At 36.1% G+C, this 19,855-nt stretch overlaps 3 protein-coding genes across 5 annotated transcripts in view; 2 read left to right on the top strand and 1 right to left on the bottom strand.

Moving 5' to 3' along the window:
* The window catches only part of LOC306858689 (scavenger receptor cysteine-rich domain-containing group B protein-like), a 33,227-nt gene continuing 13,372 nt past the window's right edge, over positions 1-19,855 (bottom strand). The window contains exons 2-9 of one of the 3 annotated variants that reach the window (XM_079399332.1): positions 4,978-5,086; positions 4,685-4,746; positions 2,185-2,312; positions 1,772-1,811; positions 1,317-1,652; positions 735-829; positions 534-627; positions 1-438 (exon numbers count right to left, since the gene is read on the bottom strand). In XM_079399332.1, coding sequence (XP_079255458.1) covers positions 428-438; positions 534-627; positions 735-829; positions 1,317-1,652; positions 1,772-1,805 — 570 coding nt within the window. In that variant the 5' untranslated portion in view covers positions 1,806-1,811; positions 2,185-2,312; positions 4,685-4,746; positions 4,978-5,086 and the 3' untranslated portion in view covers positions 1-427. The remainder of the gene's footprint in view (positions 439-533; positions 628-734; positions 830-1,316; positions 1,653-1,771; positions 1,812-2,184; positions 2,313-4,684; positions 4,747-4,977; positions 5,087-19,855) is intronic. The other 2 variants (XM_079399331.1, XM_079399333.1) reach the window with 2 other exon arrangements.
* Positions 5,233-11,122, top strand: LOC306858686 (scavenger receptor cysteine-rich domain-containing protein DMBT1). The gene is made up of 10 exons (XM_079399328.1): positions 5,233-5,280; positions 5,560-5,598; positions 5,743-6,075; positions 6,165-6,470; positions 6,673-6,972; positions 7,075-7,383; positions 9,216-9,524; positions 9,634-9,672; positions 9,923-10,278; positions 10,379-11,122. Exons 2-10 carry the CDS (start codon positions 5,565-5,567, stop codon positions 10,382-10,384), a joined length of 1,992 nt encoding a protein of 663 aa, XP_079255454.1. The 5' UTR covers positions 5,233-5,280; positions 5,560-5,564; the 3' UTR covers positions 10,385-11,122.
* mapk11 (mitogen-activated protein kinase 11) lies at positions 11,800-19,382 on the top strand. Its single transcript, XM_079399329.1, has 12 exons — positions 11,800-12,013; positions 15,970-16,099; positions 16,288-16,346; positions 16,483-16,594; positions 16,736-16,765; positions 16,903-16,950; positions 17,061-17,175; positions 17,302-17,373; positions 17,632-17,711; positions 17,834-17,912; positions 18,388-18,561; positions 18,823-19,382. The coding sequence occupies exons 1-12, from the start codon at positions 11,901-11,903 to the stop codon at positions 18,894-18,896; spliced, it is 1,086 nt and encodes a 361-aa protein (XP_079255455.1). The 5' UTR covers positions 11,800-11,900; the 3' UTR covers positions 18,897-19,382.

Raw genomic sequence — 19,855 nt, 5'->3', positions numbered from 1 at the left:
CTGAATCTGTGGTTTATTTGCTTTTTGATTAAATATTTCATATATTTATACATCAATCTCTTAAAATAAGAGAGAATTTTGCTTAACTATGCATTAATTTATATGGTGTTATATTTCTATACATAAATTTATCCTGAGTAAAGCAGATGAATCAATTTTTTCAATAAACAAAAAAACATCTTGGTCTTTCTCTCTTCCTGACTGTGCGTCAGTACATTATAATCAAATTTATTTTCCATATATACAACATTCAGTATTCTAGAGTGAAGTAACAGAACGATTTGTGTAATGTCATTATACTTACTTTGTAAATGCATACTTTTGCATTTATACAATAATATATACAGTACATAACATCCCACATCTTTACATAAACATGTATATTATATTATATATATTGCAGTCTGTTTTCTGCCTTTTCTGTCATTCAAAAAAGACCTGTGAATATAACAGGTTTATAATTTAAATCAATAATACATAAATATTTACATATACAGTATTTTGAAAATAGTCCAACACCTCAGTTTACAAACCTGTGGCTGTTCTCTGTTTGTGAAATACCTGCTCATCAGGCTGTGTTCTCCAATTCACTTTACTCGTCGTTTTACTTCCAACCACGTTCCTAATCTTTGAAACCAGATTGAGTACACTTTTTGAACACTCGTGAGTTTTAAACTGTGAATTAATTATTTTTTTTGCAAAGATTGTTTGATAAAAGTTAACATGAACCTTACCTTTTCCAAAAGCTCATTCTTGATTTGTGGATCATTGACATTGACACCAATCTCGGTTTTCACCACAATCCTCACCACAACTTTTCTCAGAGTTTCTGTGAAGCAAGACATTGTTAGGGGTCAAATTTACTCACATAGTTTAGTTTCTGTGCAATTTGACAAAAATACTCTAATGAAATGGAAATGCATTTTATATTTATGTTTTGTTACATGACTGCTTAGTGTTTTTCAGAGTGTTCATTTTTGACAAATTTCATGAAGACCAATAAGTGTCAATGGATGAGTCTGTATGACCCTAATACAAAAGTTTCCAAAACACATCTGTTTCGAAACGTTGCATGCATTTATGACCCTAAACAAGAAATATTAACCAAATTTCAAGAAATAAATAGTTTAACCAATATTTCAGCAGCAAAATTAAGTATGGGTCAACACAACAGGAGGGTTAAGTTGTACATCATTTGAGAGGCTTTCTTGTAATTTTACCAAACTAATAAAGGCTAACATAAAAAAAACAGAGTAAGGGATTAGAAATGTTTGGTTCTATTGAGTATATGAAATATTTATGTAGCTTTCAGCCACCTTTACAGATGACTCCAGCATCTTCATAATGTCCACAGTTATGTGTTCCCCATCCACTTGTCCTACAGTTCATCAGTGAAGACTCGTTGCCAGCACAGTTTACATCGTCCATCCATATTTTCCCTGATCCTTGTCCAAAATAAGCAACACTTTTTGCCGCGGTCACATCCCCACAGCCAATCTCTCTACACACCACTGCAGCGTCTGTTAGATCCCAGCCATCATCACACACTGTTCCCCATGTTTCATTATAAAGAACCTCCACTCTTCCAGAGCAAGAGCTGAAACCATTCATCAGCCTCAGAAAAGCTTCAACTGGAGGTCCATTTCCAAAATCTGTATAAATTATAAAACATGTCAATGGATGCCCATAATGCACTTCTTATTCTTCAATAACATTTTAAAATCTTTAGAGTAGCTTTATGATATGGAAATATGCAGATGCTTCTTCATACCCAATATGAGAATGAGCCAGAAGGAAGTTAACATTGTGCTCTGAAAGAAATACAGAATAAATTATTTGATCGTTTTAAGTCATAAATCAGATAAAAATGCAACTTCAGTGTCTTTCTGTGCGTTATTTGGCACAAAATGTCTGCTGCACATAAAATTTTTTTGCAACCGGAAACCATACTTTACTGTGCTTTGATAACTACTGAAGTGCACGCATACTACTTCAGTAGAGTTTAATTTCAAAGTCATTTTCATAATTCAGTGCCTATAAATTACACAATTAACAAAAAGAGTGAGGAAAGAGTGCAAGAGCTTTGATTAGCAATAAATCAACTACACCAGAAATAATTGTTAGTATCTAATAAAATACGTTTGCAAACAATATTAAATGTTTGCAATATTAAATTTCTTTAACCTGTTAATATGTCAGTCTCTTCAGAAGCGTCTTTGTCTCTGTGACGGCGTGAGATCAAGTTAAGGAAGTTTCCAGCTGATTTTATTTAGGTGTAGAATCATTTGCCGTCTTGGCTCCTCCCCGATTTCCTGAGACAATGATCAACATCAGAAATAAATCTCTTGCTATCAAGTAGTCCTACTTTCAGAATGCAAACCCATTAAATGCTGGATTAAATTGATAGCCATAAAACCAGGAATTGATTTCAGGAATAAATAATAATAAAAAAAATTAAAGGAATAAGAATAAATAAAAACAGGAATACATTTTCATGACGTGATTCAATTTCAAAGCAAATCCACTCAAATGTGAAATACATACATGCTTTCATATAGCAAATATTCATATAGCTGTTAAGAGGAGATCTGCCACTATTCAAATATCAAAATATATTGATGGCATGATTTTGAGTGAGCCAGTTTCATGAAACTCCCTTTACAAATTTGCAAAGCCTTGGAAACTACATGGAAACAACAAGTCAACATTCAGGAAAGCTAGAACACTAGATTTGTTTTACTTTACATGGACACACTGGCCAACCCACCACACCAGTGAAGTTATTATGCATGAGACAAAGTAGTGAATTGGAATTTTCCATAACCAAAATGTGAAGAAACTGTTTTTATTACATCTCAGAGTTAAACTTATATCCATGAGATGCAATAAAAACAGTTCCTTCATATTTCCGGTATGGAAAATTATCTATATATGTTAGATTAATAACACATTCATACAGAAAGTCATAAAGCTCAGATATTTATGATCAAACATTGATAAGAAGGAGATAAGATTGTTGTCAGTAACTTCCTATAAGCTCATATTATGTCCCTGAAATTACATTCTGCAGAATTTCTCTTAAGAGAATTAGAATGGGAGGTTTGCATATTGTTCAGGTTGAAATAGTCATTTGAATATGTGCAGCAGAAGCCAGCAAAACATGTTTGAATTCCTAGATGTTTTGTTTATCAAATGTGGATGTCAGTGTTATTTATGTGGCAGATAAAAATGCACACGCATGTGTAAATTCATATTTATGTGAATCAGTGGGGATGGTGTTCAGGCTGAATAGCTGTGGTCAATGATGATTAAGGGGAAAACAATCCACATAACTGTCACACTGTCAGTCCTCTCCTGTGTGTCATGTGTTCCTGCCTCTTGTGTCCATTTTTGGTTCGTTTCCTGTCCTTGTCTGATGTGATAGTTAATTCTTGTCCAGTTGTGTTTGTCTAATTGTCTATGATTATCCCTTGTATATTAGTCCTGTCTGTTCAGTTAGATGACGCCTGGTCTACTCGTTACTCCCCGGTGCTTCCTGTCTGTAAGCCTTACCTTGTCTTGCCCTGCCTTGATGTGTTCAGTAAAGACTATTATTTGAGTTAACGTCCTCCGTGACACACACATCCACTGTTTAAATTGATTACCTCAGTCCTATAAAAAGAAATTACAGACGACCATCTAGCCAGGTATTACCTTGAAACTTTAACATATGTTTTTTTTTTGTTGTTGTTGTTTTTTTTCTTTATGCACTTCGCAGAAGTATTGTTTAGTTGAAATTATTGGTGTTTCAAATATTACTTCACACTTAAAATCTTCAAACCACTTTTTAAACCACAAAATGTCTGGCTAGACATTCTCAAGAGCATAAAATTTGTCTTGACAAACATTTTAATTTACTTTTAATAATTGTTTGTCTAATTTTGTTTGACAGTCCATTATAGTAATTTTTCATTTTAAATGCTTACTGCCATAAAAATTCAACAACCGATTTAATTAAACATTGCATTGTATGATACAGTAGTAGTACTATTGAAAATGCTTAAATACTAATTTCTTTTATGCTTTCATTCATGATTGCTAATAATAGAACCACATTGAATTTGCTTTAAAATGTATGCACTTCATAAATAAGAGCAGAAGCCACAAGATGAAGCATAAATGCTTTGTGTGAGAATTGGGAGACAATAAACCAAGGAGTGTTTCATATAATCAAATCATAACTACATGCACTGATACACAAATCATAACTACATACACTGATACACAAATCATAACTTCAATCATAAATATATTACGTGTTACAAGTAAATCTGACCCTGCCATTAATTGTATAAAGTGATTGATTTACCATGAAAAGAGTGTCTTGATTTTGTCTAATTATGTTTGCATTGACAGCTCTGCTCTATAGCTTAATACTACCTCTGAAATGTGAATTGGCCTTTTGAATTGTGCACTGCTAACACAGTCAGCTCTTTTTCATAATGTTTGTGTATTTAGAAATGGTTTATAAATTAATTTAGAAATGGTCCACTTGAATTATGGGGTAGATATTTATTTAATTGAGTGCTCACTTCATAATGCATCTTCAATACACTGCATAAATTATTGTTTATAGGTATTTACAGAAGTGACATTCAGTTTTACAGCAAATTAACTTCCAAAAATTCAGGTAGTGACAATTTACCTCACTCCCCTGATCTCAAGAGGTGCAGTCTGCAGGCTCCTTGTTAGTGTGCCCGCCTCTCACTGTAAAAAAAAAGCAAAAAAAGGTTGAGAAAACTTAAGTTTAAGGCAACCAGCTTTAGCAGATTTTTGAGTTCTCAACTTATTTTTGTAGGAGATTTTTGAGTTTTCTCAACTTTTTGTAGTATAAACTGAAAACAACAAGATGAGAAAACTCAAAAATCTGCTAAAGCTGGTTGCCTTGAACTTTTTAAGTTTTCTCATCTTTTTATTTTTTCAGTGCATGCCAACTACCCAGGTTGAAGTCCTGCTCGGAGCGGGTGTGAGTAGGACCCAGGGGGATTGACTTTCCAAAGTAACAATCTTCCACAAACAGAGGCTCATTGTCTCATATCATGTTTTCCTGGTAAACAAATAAGGCACACATCCAATCTTGCATGCAGAAAACCAGACGTGAATGCCAAAGTAATTTTGTTTAACAAATGATATCTATTTTAAATAAACTGTAACATATATGACATGAAGAGAAATAGTCAGAAAAACACATGTACACAGCACTTTTCAAACAAACAGACAAAGAAGACAACCATTTAGCAGGTATTAACATACAAATCATATTTATACTGTTATAATATAATTTATATTTGATTACAGTATAACTAAATAGAATTAGAAAAGCTGGCTTATACAATTAGACAATTATCTTACAGTAGATGTTCAGAATTTTTACAGTTACTTGTCTACACTGTAAAAAAGGTTTTAAAACCTTATAGGCTGAATACAGTAGATTAATATTATTCATTCATAAGACAAAGCAAATAATTTTTTGTGTGAAGATTCAACATGAATAATATATCATATCTAACATATTTCTAGCTGCTATGCTGTGGTTCATGCAACTCTTTCAGCTTCTGGGTAAGAGCATTATGCTATACACTGAAACAAATTTGGTCTCACGTTTTGTTATATTTTCAGCAGAATAAACTCAATAAATGTCTCAGAACTAGAAGTAAAATTAAATATTAATAATCTGCATCTTTGATTCTATTGCATGTATAGGTTTTGCAACTCCTACTAGTACAGACAAAATCAGATTGATGAATGGCACTAACTCTTGTTCTGGAAGAGTGGAGGTTCTTTATAATGAAACATGGGGAACAGTGTGTGATGATGGCTGGGATCTAACAGACGCTGCAGTGGTGTGTAGAGAGATTGGCTGTGGGGATGTGATCGAGACAAAGAGTGCTGCTTATTTTGGTCAGGGATCAGGACCAGTGTGGCTGGATGATGTACAATGTACTGGGAATGAATCTACACTGAGTAGCTGTTCTTCAAATGGATGGGGAACACATAACTGTAGCCATCAATACGATGCTGGAGTCATCTGCCAATGTGAGTCAAAATATTCTATTGAATTACATGATAATAGTAATAATAATTTTAGAAAAAATGTCTTATTTACTTCTATGTGTGGATATTAGCTGTTAGGTTGGAGATTGGTGACAACTCTTGTTCTGGACGAGTGGAGGTTCTTTATAATGAAACATGGGGAACAGTGTGTGATGATGGCTGGGATCTAACAGACGCTGCAGTGGTGTGCAGAGAGATTGGTTGTGGAAATGTGATTGAGGTAAAGAGTGGTGCTTATTTTGGAAAAGGATCAGGACCAATATGGATGGATGATGTAAATTGTACTGGCACTGAGTCTTCACTGATGAACTGTAGGACACCTGGATGGGGAACACATAACTGCCAACATTCCCAAAATGCTGGAGTCATTTGCCACGGTGAGCCAAAAATATTCATAAGTACATTTGTAAAATTGCATATTTTCCTTTTTAAGGAATGACCCAAGAGAGTTAAATAGAACAATAGTCTTGTTCTTTCAAACACAATGTGCCATTGTTCTTGTTGAAGTAGGTAATAGTAAAGTACACAAATATATGGGAGTAAAAACAACTTGTGTGTTTTCATTATCTGTGTGAGTAGTATCTGTCAGGTTGGTAAATGGTGACAACTCCTGTTCTGGACAAGTGGAAGTTCTTCGTGACAGTCAGTGGAAAACAGTGTGTGATGATGGCTGGGATCTATCAGATGCTATAGTGGTGTGTAGAGAACTGGGCTGTGGGAGTGTCGTAGATGCAAGTCATGCTTATGTTGACCAAGTACCAGGACAAATGTGGATGAAAAATGTACAATGTACTGGGAGAGAATCAACTTTGAAGATCTGCAGATCACATGAAATTGCCTCCTGTAGTAATAATAAAGGTGCTGGAGTCATCTGTCAGCGTGAGTCATACAACTTCAAAGAATGATTTTAATATGCTTTTGTCCATTCAGCCCATCTTTACAGACATAAAACCATTTTGTTTATTTTACTGTGTGCTTCAGCTTCTATCACACTGGTCAATGGCACGCATTCATGTTCTGGAAGAGTGGAGGTTCGCCACAATGGAATATGGGGAACAGTGTGTGATGATGGCTGGGATGCATCAGATGCTGCAGTGGTGTGTAGAGAGATTGGCTGTGGGAATGTGATAGAGGCCAAGAGTGCTGCTTATTTTGGACAAGGATCAGGACCAGTATGGATAAATAATGTGAGCTGTAATGGAACAGAGTCTACGCTGAAGAACTGTGAATTAAGTGGAAGAGTACCACAAAACTGCAGCCATGAAAAAGATGCTGGTGTTATCTGTGGACGTAAGTGAATAGTGCTTCATTATAAAGGTCTTCTGTCTGACATAATACTTACTGTTGGAATTTCTTACCATAATAGTTCATGTTAATAATATGCAAACAATGAAAAAGAGTAAAATAATATCCGTCTTAGACATACATGCTTAAAAATAAAAGTTCCCAGAGGGGTTTTCGCAGCAATGTCAAAGAACTTTTCAGTGAACATTTCCTAAAGGATTTTTCCTAAAAGACCATTTTTATTTTCTTAGTGCAAAGACCATTTTATTAATCTAAAGAACCTTTTGTGGAATGGGAAGGTTCCATGGATCAACCCGATCTCATGAAAGTGTGTATAAATGGTACGCCAAATAAAAACAAAAACTTGTGGTATTTATATGCAAAAATGGACTTTAGCGTGTATATGCTACGGGATGGGTTGTGGGGTAAATGCGTATCATATGTACACAAACTGCATTGCATATATGCAAGCCAACAAATTTCATATCCTATGCATGCAAAACCTGCGTATTATATGCCAGGGCCAGAGTGGGACTAATTTTCAGCCCTGGAGTTTCAAGCCTTACATTTACATTTATGCATTTAGCAGACGCTTTTATCCAAAGCGACTTACATTACATTCAAGTTACAGTTTTTTACATTGTATCAGCTCTTGCTTTCCCTGGGAATCGAACCCATGACCTTGGCGTTGCTAGCGCCATGCTCTACTGTTTGAGCTACAGGAAAGCATGCCTTAGCCCACTTTCTTTTTTTTTTTTTTTGTGCTGGCCTTTTCATTGCCCCCTTTGTGCTTTCTATTATCCATTTTTTTAAATCTATTATTATTTCCTCGCATATCTCCAACAACTGACTTTTTTTTTTTTTTGAGCAAGGTGCAGCTGTCAGGGAAGTCAACAGATAATTACATTAGGGTCATCATTAGAGTTGCCAATTAACTTCAGAAATGGAAAATAAGGGACAATTGTGATTCTTTATCTTTTATTCTTTGAGAAAATAGTGTTTATTCTTGTATTCTTGTATAAAATGTGTTTATTCATTAAGAAAATAACGAGCAGAATAAGGGATGCTCCAAATATTTGTACTGTACCCTAATGTAGACTGCTTGCCTGCAGTTAAAAAGAAGTAATAATCTCAGAAATAATCACAATTAACCTATTCTAAAAATAATTTTAATGTCATACAAAACATGTCACTGACCTGTGTAAATTGTACCATTATAGAACTGTGACTTCACAAGTGTAGTAATTTAGGAGGTGAAATACTGTCAAATTACATATACAAATGGCATGAAATTAGAAAGCATAACAACTGCTTTCTATGAAAGGTCTATGAAATGTCAGTCAATAAAGCATTATCTTTTTAAAACAATGGCACTTAAAGTTTTGAACTAAAATATTATTGCAACTATAGCCTTTGAATGAATGAAAATTAAAGAAAACTTAGAGAGTGTGGTGCTTCTGGTGCTTTCTCTCTCTCGCTCTCTCTCTCTATTTAACAGTATTACAATGAAAGATGTCTTCCCTCAGGTAGATTGAATGTTTTCCTGCCTTGCTAAATGTTGGTCTCATGATCAATAAGTTGTTTGCATTGGCCAAAACTGATCCTCCCGATTAGCCAGGCCTGTTATATGCATGCCAAACACCTGCATATCATATTTAAATCCACTTTTGCGTATCAATAACACGAGTTTTCGTTTTTATTTGGGTAGCCTACTATTTATACGCATTTTGATTATGTTAAAGATTGTTCATTAAATCATTGATGCCAATAAAGAACCTTTATTTTGAAGAGTGGTGTCGTCATCTCCCTTTCTGACCTGTTCATTTATTGTTTGTTAGCCAAACTTCGACTGCAGAATGGTTCCAGCTCTTGTTCTGGAAGAGTGGAGGTTCTCCATAATGAAACATGGGGAACAGTGTGTGATGATGACTGGGATATAAAAGATGCCAAAGTGGTGTGTAGAGAGATGGGCTGTGGGGATGTGATCGAGGCAAAAAAAGGTGCTTTTTTTGGCAATGGCTCAGGACCAATATGGATGAATAAAGTGAATTGTTATGGGAATGAGCTAACTCTAAAGAGATGCAGATCACCTGGATGGGACGTACAGAACTGCAGTCATTATAAAGATGCTGGAGTCATCTGCCAATGTGAGTCAAATACATGAATAAATCTGAGGTCATCCAGAATATTACAAGTCCTTGTTTATACACTTAACTAAATTAACTTTCATCATTATTGTTTTTGTATTGTCTACAGCTACTGCTGACACCACCAGTTCTCAAAGAAACAAGTATGGTATGTCAAAATGTACCTCTTTTGGACAATGTGCAAAACCAATGAAAATTTTCCCACATATATAGTAGCCATTTTCTACTAGAGTTATTCATGCTGTGTCTTTACCATATTTGAGAAGTGTGTTGAACTAAGCAGTATAGAAACAAATACTACCATTATTTTCATAATTGTAATTAGCAAAAAACTAAATATTCAAATTTCCTTATTATAATATCATAGTAAAATAAACTTTGTTTAATGTCTATTTCAGACAGCTATACCTATATCAACGATTCAAAAAGCTGGATCGATGCACTAGGATACTGCAATACTCGCCACCAGACACTGGCGCATATTTTAAATGCCACGGTACACGAGTACATCACACAGATGCTGCAGGATAAAGGAATCACTGATGGAGTGTGGATTGGGCTTGAACGGAGTATGCTCTTCACTTGTTCGCCCTGGCTGTGGACCGGTGGGCCGTATGTGGAGTATGCATCGTGGCATCAAGACTTTCCAAAGGACCCAGGAAGCATGTTTTGTGGAAAACTTTTTAAGAAGGAACAGAACAGGTTTGGATGGATGGATGCTTGCTGCCACGAGCGCCTGCCTTTCATCTGTCAGGTCAGTTTCTTGTCCTAGTTTAATGATATCAGCTTTTTTATTTGATCTGCAAAGGCCTGCATGGAGCCTAAAACAATTCTCTTTTGTCATGCCTTATCAGGGATGAAACACTAGATGGAGCTGCGTCCTAGTTTGGAGTTGGTTGCTGATGATCACAGAAATTCAGTCAGTCATGATAAACATTTTTTGCTTTAGTTATAGTGCTATGCAGTCCTGTTTGGTGGTGTGGACTTGTAACACATACTGTTTTTACATTACAAAAATGCATTACAAAATTTGCAAAAAAAAAAAATGTAATCCTCAAAATGCAATGCAAAGTCTTTCTGCTTTGGTTTGTACAACTGGAAGCTGTTTATATATTAAATATATTTTACAATTTACTTGAAAATGTCAGTCTCTTTCATTTTGAGTTTATGCTGAAATGATCTAATGATACTTTAAAGTCAGTGTCAGTTCTGTGTGTCTACGAATGGTTTGAGGTTTATTATTAATGATTGAGATTATTGTGCTTATTTTTTATTAACTTTTTTATTGCTACATTTTTTTCTAAATGTATTTAACTGCAGTCAGATTATTGTATCATGCATAATTCATAACTAGTAATTAATTAAAATAATATTCATGAAATGTTTCTCTAAAAATTTGATTGGTGGTATTTGCATTTGTAATAGATAAATTATTCTAGATAAATTATGCATTACAAAGTGAAATTTGCTTCATTTGCTGTTTTAATAAATATGCATTATATGAATTTTTCATATTTAACACTGTTTAATATTTTAATTAAATTTTCATTGTGTTTTTCAGCATGTTTATATTGAGATGACTAATAAATAAAACTAGTAAACGTTGGGTAGTTTGCTTTTTGTATTGCATTCTTGGTTAAGATTAATTTTTTTAATTAAAATTATTTATTTCTGTAAACGTAGAATAGTTTATTTTAGATTTGTCATGATAATAGGCGTATTATTATTACTATTATTATTATTAACCACAACAACAACAACAACACTAATAATAATAGCAATAATAGCCTAAAAGATATTATTATTTTTGTTGTTATTTATTTTAATAACATGAATTATTTCCACTGCCTGTCCCATCCCCCATCTCTCTCTCTCTCTCTCACACACACACACACACACACATACACACACACTCTCTCTCACACACACACACACACACACACACACTCTCTCTCTCACACACACACGCACACACTCTCTCTCTCTCTCTCTCTCACGCACACACACACTCTCTCTCTCTCTCTCACGCACACACACACTCTCTCTCTCTCTCTCTCACGCACACACACACACACACACACACACTCACTCTCTCTCTCTCTCTCTCACACACACTCTCTCGCTCACACACACACACACACTCTCTCTCTCTCACACACACACACACACACACAAACACACACACACACCCTCTCTCTCTCTCTCTCTCTCTCTCTCTCACACACACACACACACACACACGCACGCATCACAGACGGTTCCTCCCATTTCTGGCAAATAGAGGGACTAAAGCTGGCTGCCTCCACACATAAGCATATCTCTCTGGCGGATGCGTTAATGTTTTACTAACAGTTTAGTAATAACGAGCGTTTAGAGATGTCGACAAGACCGGGATTTTACCGGCAAGAACTAAACAAGACTGTCTGGGAGGTGCCAGAACGATACCAGAATCTCACACCGGTTGGATCGGGGGCATATGGCTCAGTCTGGTGAGTCCAGCAGGCGTTTATGAATACTACTATGAGGAAGGTTTGGCTTATGAATATTAACGACGTAACCGATGATTGGCTGAAGCGCCGACGTTCTATCGCTATCGAATCCTTAACTGAAGGCGTGGCTCATTAATATTACATTAGGGCGTTCAGGAAGGTTACTAAGCAACGTCAGCATGAACAAATGAATATTCATTAGCTGAGCCTTCGTCGTAGTAAGATTCGTAATTTAGCGTCGACCGTCGAGGAGAAGGAGAGGGTGAGGCACGAATAAAGATTGACAAAACAACATCTGGGAAAACATTAATCTTACTTTTTCCACAGTGATAATAAACCTCTGGCAGGAAAATATTTAGCAAAATAGAACCAACATTTCATACTGAAAATTATATTTGTTGGCATTGCTGTTTAAATTTGTTTATATTGTGATAAACGCTGCTGCTGCTTTTGTTTACTGACATGTGTCAATCATTGCTTCAGCAACAATGACCGTTTGTCTGTAGATATTAACAGCCTTCATCTGAGTGATGCTGAACTCAAAGCTGATATTTCTGGCAATCTATCAAAAACACAAAGGCAGTATTTAAAAGAAAGCACAGGGATATTTCCCTGTATATAACAGGAAGTCATAACATTTGTATTTTTATGCAGAATGGCCACATACTAAGGGTCTGATTCTGTACATGTGTTTAGTCAGGATGTATAAAGAACCTTCCAACATGCCCATCTGGTGCCACAATATTGCTCTAGTTGTAGACAACATGCTAGGCCTATTCAGTTCCGGTCTTAAAGTGAGACCATCTTTGAGTTTTACCCGTGCTACCTCCCAGCCCCCCATCAGAATATGACGTCCATCTGCATGGGAAAACGTCCAGATATTTCATCCTGCCGTGATGCACTCATTCTGAGAGGTTTACATTGCACTGCACAAGGTAGCATCTCAACTACAAGATTAGAACCCTCGAGCATCCCTCCTGCTGTGACTGACTGAAACGGTTGCCATGGTAACACAGCTTCTGGCTTCAGCATCTTCCCATTTTCACAGTACTAATTTGCAAATATTGTGACGATGTCAATCAATTTATATATTAGTACATCACGTCATTTTGATGCACCAGCAGAAGTTTCATAATCATCCAGATGATATGCTAAATTAAGTTTGCAAGTAAACATGTTTCTCTTCCCCTTCCCAACTTTTTCTAACCATGTTTCACAATTGTTGTGTAATCAGGCATTGCTGTTTCCGCTCTGCAAGCTACTGTTCTAACAGCTTTGTCTAAGAGAGCCGGTCAAAATCAGTCTGACTCATGATGGTATAAATACATTCATCATTAGTTATTAACTGAAAGGAAACCTACAATAGCTTAAAGGAATAGTTCACCCGAAAATGAAAATTTGATAACATTTACTCACCCCTCAGGCCGTCCAAGATGTAGATGAGTTTGTTTGTTCTTTAAAACAGATTTAAAGAAATTTAGCATTACATCACTTGCTCACCAATGGATCCTCTGAAGTGAATGGGTGCCGTCAGAATGAGAGTCCAAACAATAATGACTCCAGTCAGGCAATTAATGCCTTGTGAAGCAAAAAGCTGTGTGTTTATTATAAATAAATCCATTATTAAGGTGTTTTAACATTAAATCACTACTTCATGGCCAAAATATGTGTCCATAATTTATAATAAAATTCTCCAGTGAAAAAGTCCATCCTCTGTTTTCGTCTCACATCAAAATCCACCAAACATATTTGTTTAGAAATATTTTGGATGCAACTTGTGATCTGTGCATATTTTTCTCCTGATTCAGATGAGACAACCTTTTCACTTCAAACAGCAATATTATGGATAGAGGACTAATATTTTAGCTGAAGGCAACAGTTTGAAGTTAAAAACATCTTGATGGATTTATTCTTCTTAAACATGCATCTTTTCACTTCACAATACATTTGTTGATTGACTGGATTGGTTTGGATTACTTGTGGATTATTGTGATGTTTTTATCAGCTGTTTGGTCTCTCATTCTGACGGCACCCATTCACTGCAGAGGATCCATTGGTGATCAAGTGATGTAATGCTACATTTCTTTAAATCTGTTTCAACGAGAAAACAAACTCATCAACATCTTTGATAGCCTGAGGGTGAGAACTTTTTCTACAAATTGTCATTTCTGAGCGAACTATTTCATATTAATATTTTACATATTAATAATGATCTATACAACAAAATGTCTCATTTTCATTAATTACAATGAGCATAAAATCACACAAACAGTGACTCCATCAAAAGCACTGATTAGGGAACTAAACACTGCACAATCCTAATCTGTTTTTTTTTTTGTCTCAGGTCTTGTTCACTTGAGGCAGACACTGAAATTAGTGTACTGAAGCCACTGTGGTTGACAATGCTAAATAAAAGCTAACTAGCAAATATCCCAAACCCATAGGCATTTGGGGGAGCACAAGAAGAGAACATTGATTGAGGGCATCGCATGGGCGTCCTGTTTTTGGAGCTATTATCAGTGTTTCTTCCCGTTTATTTGGGAGGTTTGGCAGGTTTGGCAAAGATGCGATGCAGCTCATTTCATTGTTAGTGATGTAGATGCCCCGCAACATCTCGAGACCACCTGAGACCTAATTATTTAATTATCTGTATTAAAAGATGCACAGCACTAACAATGGGTGTACAAAGAAGATTTAATTGCTGCTGATTGGATCCCATGTCGAGTTGAATAGGTTCAGCTATTTCTAACAGCCTGGGGATATGATTATAAAGACATTGCCATGTATCATCTGACATGAGAGGCATGATTAAGCTATTGTTATGTTTTGTTTTAATAATAGGCCTAGTCCCATAATGCTTTAATAAACATGCAAAACAATGCAATAGTCATTTAGTCACAATATTCAAATTCATAAGTGATCATAATTTGAATTTAGATATTCAGATTGTCACATTCATTCAGAATTAGAGCACTACAGCTAGAAGAATGAACAATACGAATTCAGACCCTGTTAATGTCCGTCATTTTATTCCCCAGGAATCTCTCTCTCTCACACACACACACACACACACACACACACACACACACACACACACTCCACAAACACTTTCTTACTCAAATGAGCTGTGAATTTGCATTGTTCATGTTAAGCCTTTTTCTATTGTGTGATTATTTGACGACTTCACAGCAGAGCTGATTCGTTTTAAAGGAAGGGGGCAGGGCAGACCTAGGGTGTGGAGGGGTTGAAACAGGGAATGGGAGCATCCCAAATGGGGGTTGGGTGCTCTTTTCTTCAACAGAGACTTTAGAGTGGAAAATAAAATAAATTCAATAAAATGTGTATGTCATATCATATTGCAAGATTCAGTTGTACAAAACTCCAGGACTGCATCTTGCACCTTGATTGATGAATCTCTAAGAATACCTTCATTAATTAAGTTCTAAAGACCTGCCAGGGGTTTTGATTTATTTAATTCAATAGACTGAAGTACATTCATAACACTGAGTCACCGCAGGAATTATTACTTTATCCACTGACTCAAATTCTTTAGCTTTTTTCACCTAATTTCTCAATTGGCCTTCTGAAACAGTAAAACAATTAGGCTTAGCCTTTCTAATTAGTCTCAACCGAGCCTCTGAGAAGGTGAGACAAATATCTTGTTTACTATGTATTTATTCATTACTTCTGAGGCTTGCACTCATGTTAGACATGATTCACCAGAGCATTTAGTTCAAAAAAGAACTTAAGAGTGCGTGTGACTGCTTTCATGCAGAGCGCTTTTAATATGGTCCACCGCTGTGAGGAAGAGATACCATTTTGAACAAAAGGTCAAATTTAACAGGAACATACCAGTCCTTTCATCATGGCAAATGACTGTAGTCTCAATATCAGCAGAAACTTTACCTTTGAGTTGGGTCAAATCATTTGAAACGTTTATCTGTTTTACTCTCTAGCTCAGCATATGATGTGCGCCTTCGTCAGAAAGTGGCTGTCAAGAAGCTCTCCAGGCCTTTCCAGTCCCTCATCCACAGCAGAAGAACGTACAGAGAACTGAGACTCCTCAAACACATGAAACATGAGAATGTAAGTCCCTCAAAAACACATGCAAACACATCGACGCAAGGGAGCAAACAAATACCAAACGCCCAGTCCTGCACAAATATAATTCATACAACAATCATCAAACATCTGAATCGAAATTCTTATATCTGTTCAAACAACAAAATCTCGAGCCACTTGAGTCATTCATGTTATTTTGTTCTGTAATCCAGGTTATCGGACTGCTGGACGTTTTCACTCCGGCAGCTTCTCTTGAAGAATTCAATGAGGTGTGAGTGTCTGCCCGGTCACTATATCTTCATTTGTAAATGCATAAAATAGCTTTTTAGATGTCTGTAAAACTAAAATGGTACTTTTGGTTTAATTAAAACCATCTGCACTAGCTAAGACTGTCTCTGTCTCTCTAGATATCTTGTGACCAACCTGATGGGAGCGGATCTCAACAACATTGTCAAATTTCAGAGACTTTCAGATGAACATGTACAATTCCTCATTTATCAGCTTCTCCGGGGCCTTAAGGTGTGTTTCAGTTCCGTTTTTCACAAACATGAAAAACATGCAAAAGGACACAAACACACGTACTGATTTCTGTCTCTATGCCTCTTTTACTATGTCCTACTGTTTCTTCTAACAGCTCCACTTTTTTTCTCTTACAAACAGTACATCCATTCAGCTGGGCTGATCCACAGAGTGAGTGTTTTTCCTTCTTCTCATTTTTTGTTTAGCGTCCAGTTTATAGGCCACTAGATACTTGTTCCTTTTAACATCATAATACATATTTCAACAGCATAAATGTTAAAAATTTGAATTTGTTTGCATGTTTGCAGGACTTAAAGCCAAGCAATGTAGCGGTGAATGAAGATTGCGAACTCAGGGTGAGAAAAACTCCCCTTTTGATTCCTTTCCAGTCTATACACACAAAATTCCTAAATGACCCACAGTGCATCACTTTTATTAATTTTTATTTTTTAATCAAAACTGTCAGATCCTGGATTTTGGATTAGCCAGGCAGACAGATGATGAGATGACGGGTTACGTGGCGACTCGTTGGTACCGAGCACCTGAGATCATGCTCAACTGGATGCATTACAACCAGACTGGTAAAACAAGAATTACCCTGAAATTCTTGTGTTTTTGAATAGACACTGCAGATAGATAGATAGATAGATCTGCACTTTATGATCTGTGCAATTGGTTGACCAAATACGATTAAATCTGTTTTACAGTGGATATCTGGTCTGTTGGATGCATCATGGGTGAACTTCTGAAGGGGAAGGTTCTGTTTCCTGGCAACGATTGTATCCTTCCTTCACGAAAGCCACTTAAACCTCCTCTTAGTGTGTTTGTGTGTGGTTTTTGAGTGAGTCTTGCATCCTGTAAAGGCAGGTGAGGAAAGCGGAGCCTAAGTGGTTCAAATTAAATTACAGAAGCTGAATGTAAGGAAAGAGAAAACAGTTTCCAAAGATGGAGGCATCAGATGGGTATCTCTCTGCGCCAGGCTTTCTTACAGTTAAAAACTCTAAACTGTTATAGAATCTTTGACATAATTCGTTCAGATATAGATCAGCTCAAGAGAATCATGGAGGTTGTAGGCACTCCTACGCCTGATGTTTTGAAGAAGATATCCTCCGAACATGTGAGAAGAGACCAAGTGTTCAGCTATTGGTTTAATTTTTTAATACTAACAATGTCTAATATTCTTGATGGAGGACAGATTGACTGAAATTTAAAACATAATTTTTGGTATTATCCATCCAGGCTCAGAAGTACATCCAGTCTCTTCCACACATGCCTCAGCAGGACCTGGCAAAGATATTTAGAGGAGCAAATCCTCTGGGTAAGACTAAAGGTCTTCTCACATAAAGAACGATAACTATATTAGCGCCCACACGCCGTATTAGCGTGAACTGCATTCATGCCATCTGCAACTTTCAACGCTTGAGCTCTTTGATGTTTTCTGGATTTTGATTGACTATCAACGTTTCATCAACTGGGGGAAAAAAGTTCTGAATGTTTCGATGATATTGTGGTGGATTCTGATTGGCTGTCAATGTTTTTATCATTCATCAGCTTGAAAAAGCATTCTGAGAGTACCAATGACATTGTTATTTTGTATCATTGTTATAGTTATTCTCTTAAATTTAGAATGATTTTTAAAACTTTAAAAAGTTACCATCCTTGAAGTACAATCAATTCTGCAAAAAAAATTAAATTTTAGAATTTCAAACAGTACTTAAAAATAGAATTAGTCAAATTAAATCTAATTATTATACCCCATCTTTCCCATCCACATTTGCCCTCTTTGACTTTAGCGGTTGATCTGTTAAAAAAAATGCTGGTGTTAGACTGTGATGGGAGGATTTCAGCCAGTGAAGCTCTGTGTCATCCGTACTTTTCCCAATACCACGATCCTGAAGATGAACCCGAGGCACCTCCATATGATCAGACCCCTGAGAGCAAGGATCGCATGCTGGAGGAGTGGAAGGGTGAGAGGAAATCTTACACTGCTTTTTTTTTTGATTAAAAGTTGTAAACGTACACTAAAACACCACCATGCTGAAGCTATTTGTTCATTTGGAAAATCATTGTGAACATGATCTGCCAAAATGGATACCTTGTAATTTAAAATCAACTCTATTTGTCACACTTCATTGACTGTCTTTATAGACTTGTATTTAACTTTATTAACTAAGATTTGGAGTTGTTCGGTGACTATGGAAATCCACTCTTTCTTTCTCCTTCCACAGAGCTGGTGTTTGAGGAAGTAAGCAATTTTAAAGATCCTCCCAATAAACCTGAAAGTCTTCAGGTTGAACAATAAAACTGAGCGTAACTACAATCCAGGAAGATGCCGCCCCTCGCCACTGTCTGTCTTTCAAACATTCAAACTACAGGACTGGTGGACATACTATATGAACAGCTTGCAGTCCAACCAGAGACAATGACTATGTATTTCCAAGGCATGATGCCCTTCCTGTATGTGGGTGTGTGTGTTCATACACACTTAATTAAGAGCAAAACACGACCGGTATTGTTTGAACATAGACACAATGTATTAATATTACAAGGTGCATGTTGTGTACGTGTGCAGAGTTGTGTGTTTTGAGTGTTTTTTCTATATTTAATGTGAGACAGTTGTCTATAGGTGACGCAGGGTATGGTGTATTTCATATGAGACCAAAACAATCTAAGCAGGAGGAGGAGAAAAATATGTTTACAATGTTGGATGGAGTGGGATGTGTGTCTTGAAAAGTTCATATATGCATCAATGTACAAAAGTCTCTCCATAAAACTGGATCAGTTACATAATCTGTCTTTACTGGTTTATCTGCAAGGCTATCTGAATGTAACATACCTCAAATGCATCATGTGTGTTCGCATGGAATCAAATCAGGTGAAAATTAAGTGATTAATAGTCATTTAATTACAGATACAGACTGTGGTGGTAAAACTCATCCCAGCCACAAATACTTTAACTTTTCTTAACAAAAAGGTTGAAATAAAAGTTAACTGTTAGTTTATACTGCACTACAACAGTGCTGGTAAACATATGCTGAACAAACTGTTTTCTCAGGTTATTTAAAGGACCAATATGTGATTTGAAGTCATTTATTGTAAAACATAAGTTTCCACATCCATTTGTATAGTACTATAGTATAGTCCTATTCTAAGTCAGTTGTTAATATCCATATCTATCACAAAACCTGTTAAGAACACGTCTGGGTCATAATTCATCCAAAAAAATACAACTTTTAAGACCATTATATGATTATTTGCATT

Source organism: Barbus barbus, assembly GCF_936440315.1.
Source record: "Barbus barbus genome assembly, chromosome: 39".
In the NCBI taxonomy this organism is placed as follows: domain Eukaryota; kingdom Metazoa; phylum Chordata; class Actinopteri; order Cypriniformes; family Cyprinidae; genus Barbus; species Barbus barbus.
This window is presented reverse-complemented; position numbering and strand designations above follow the sequence as displayed.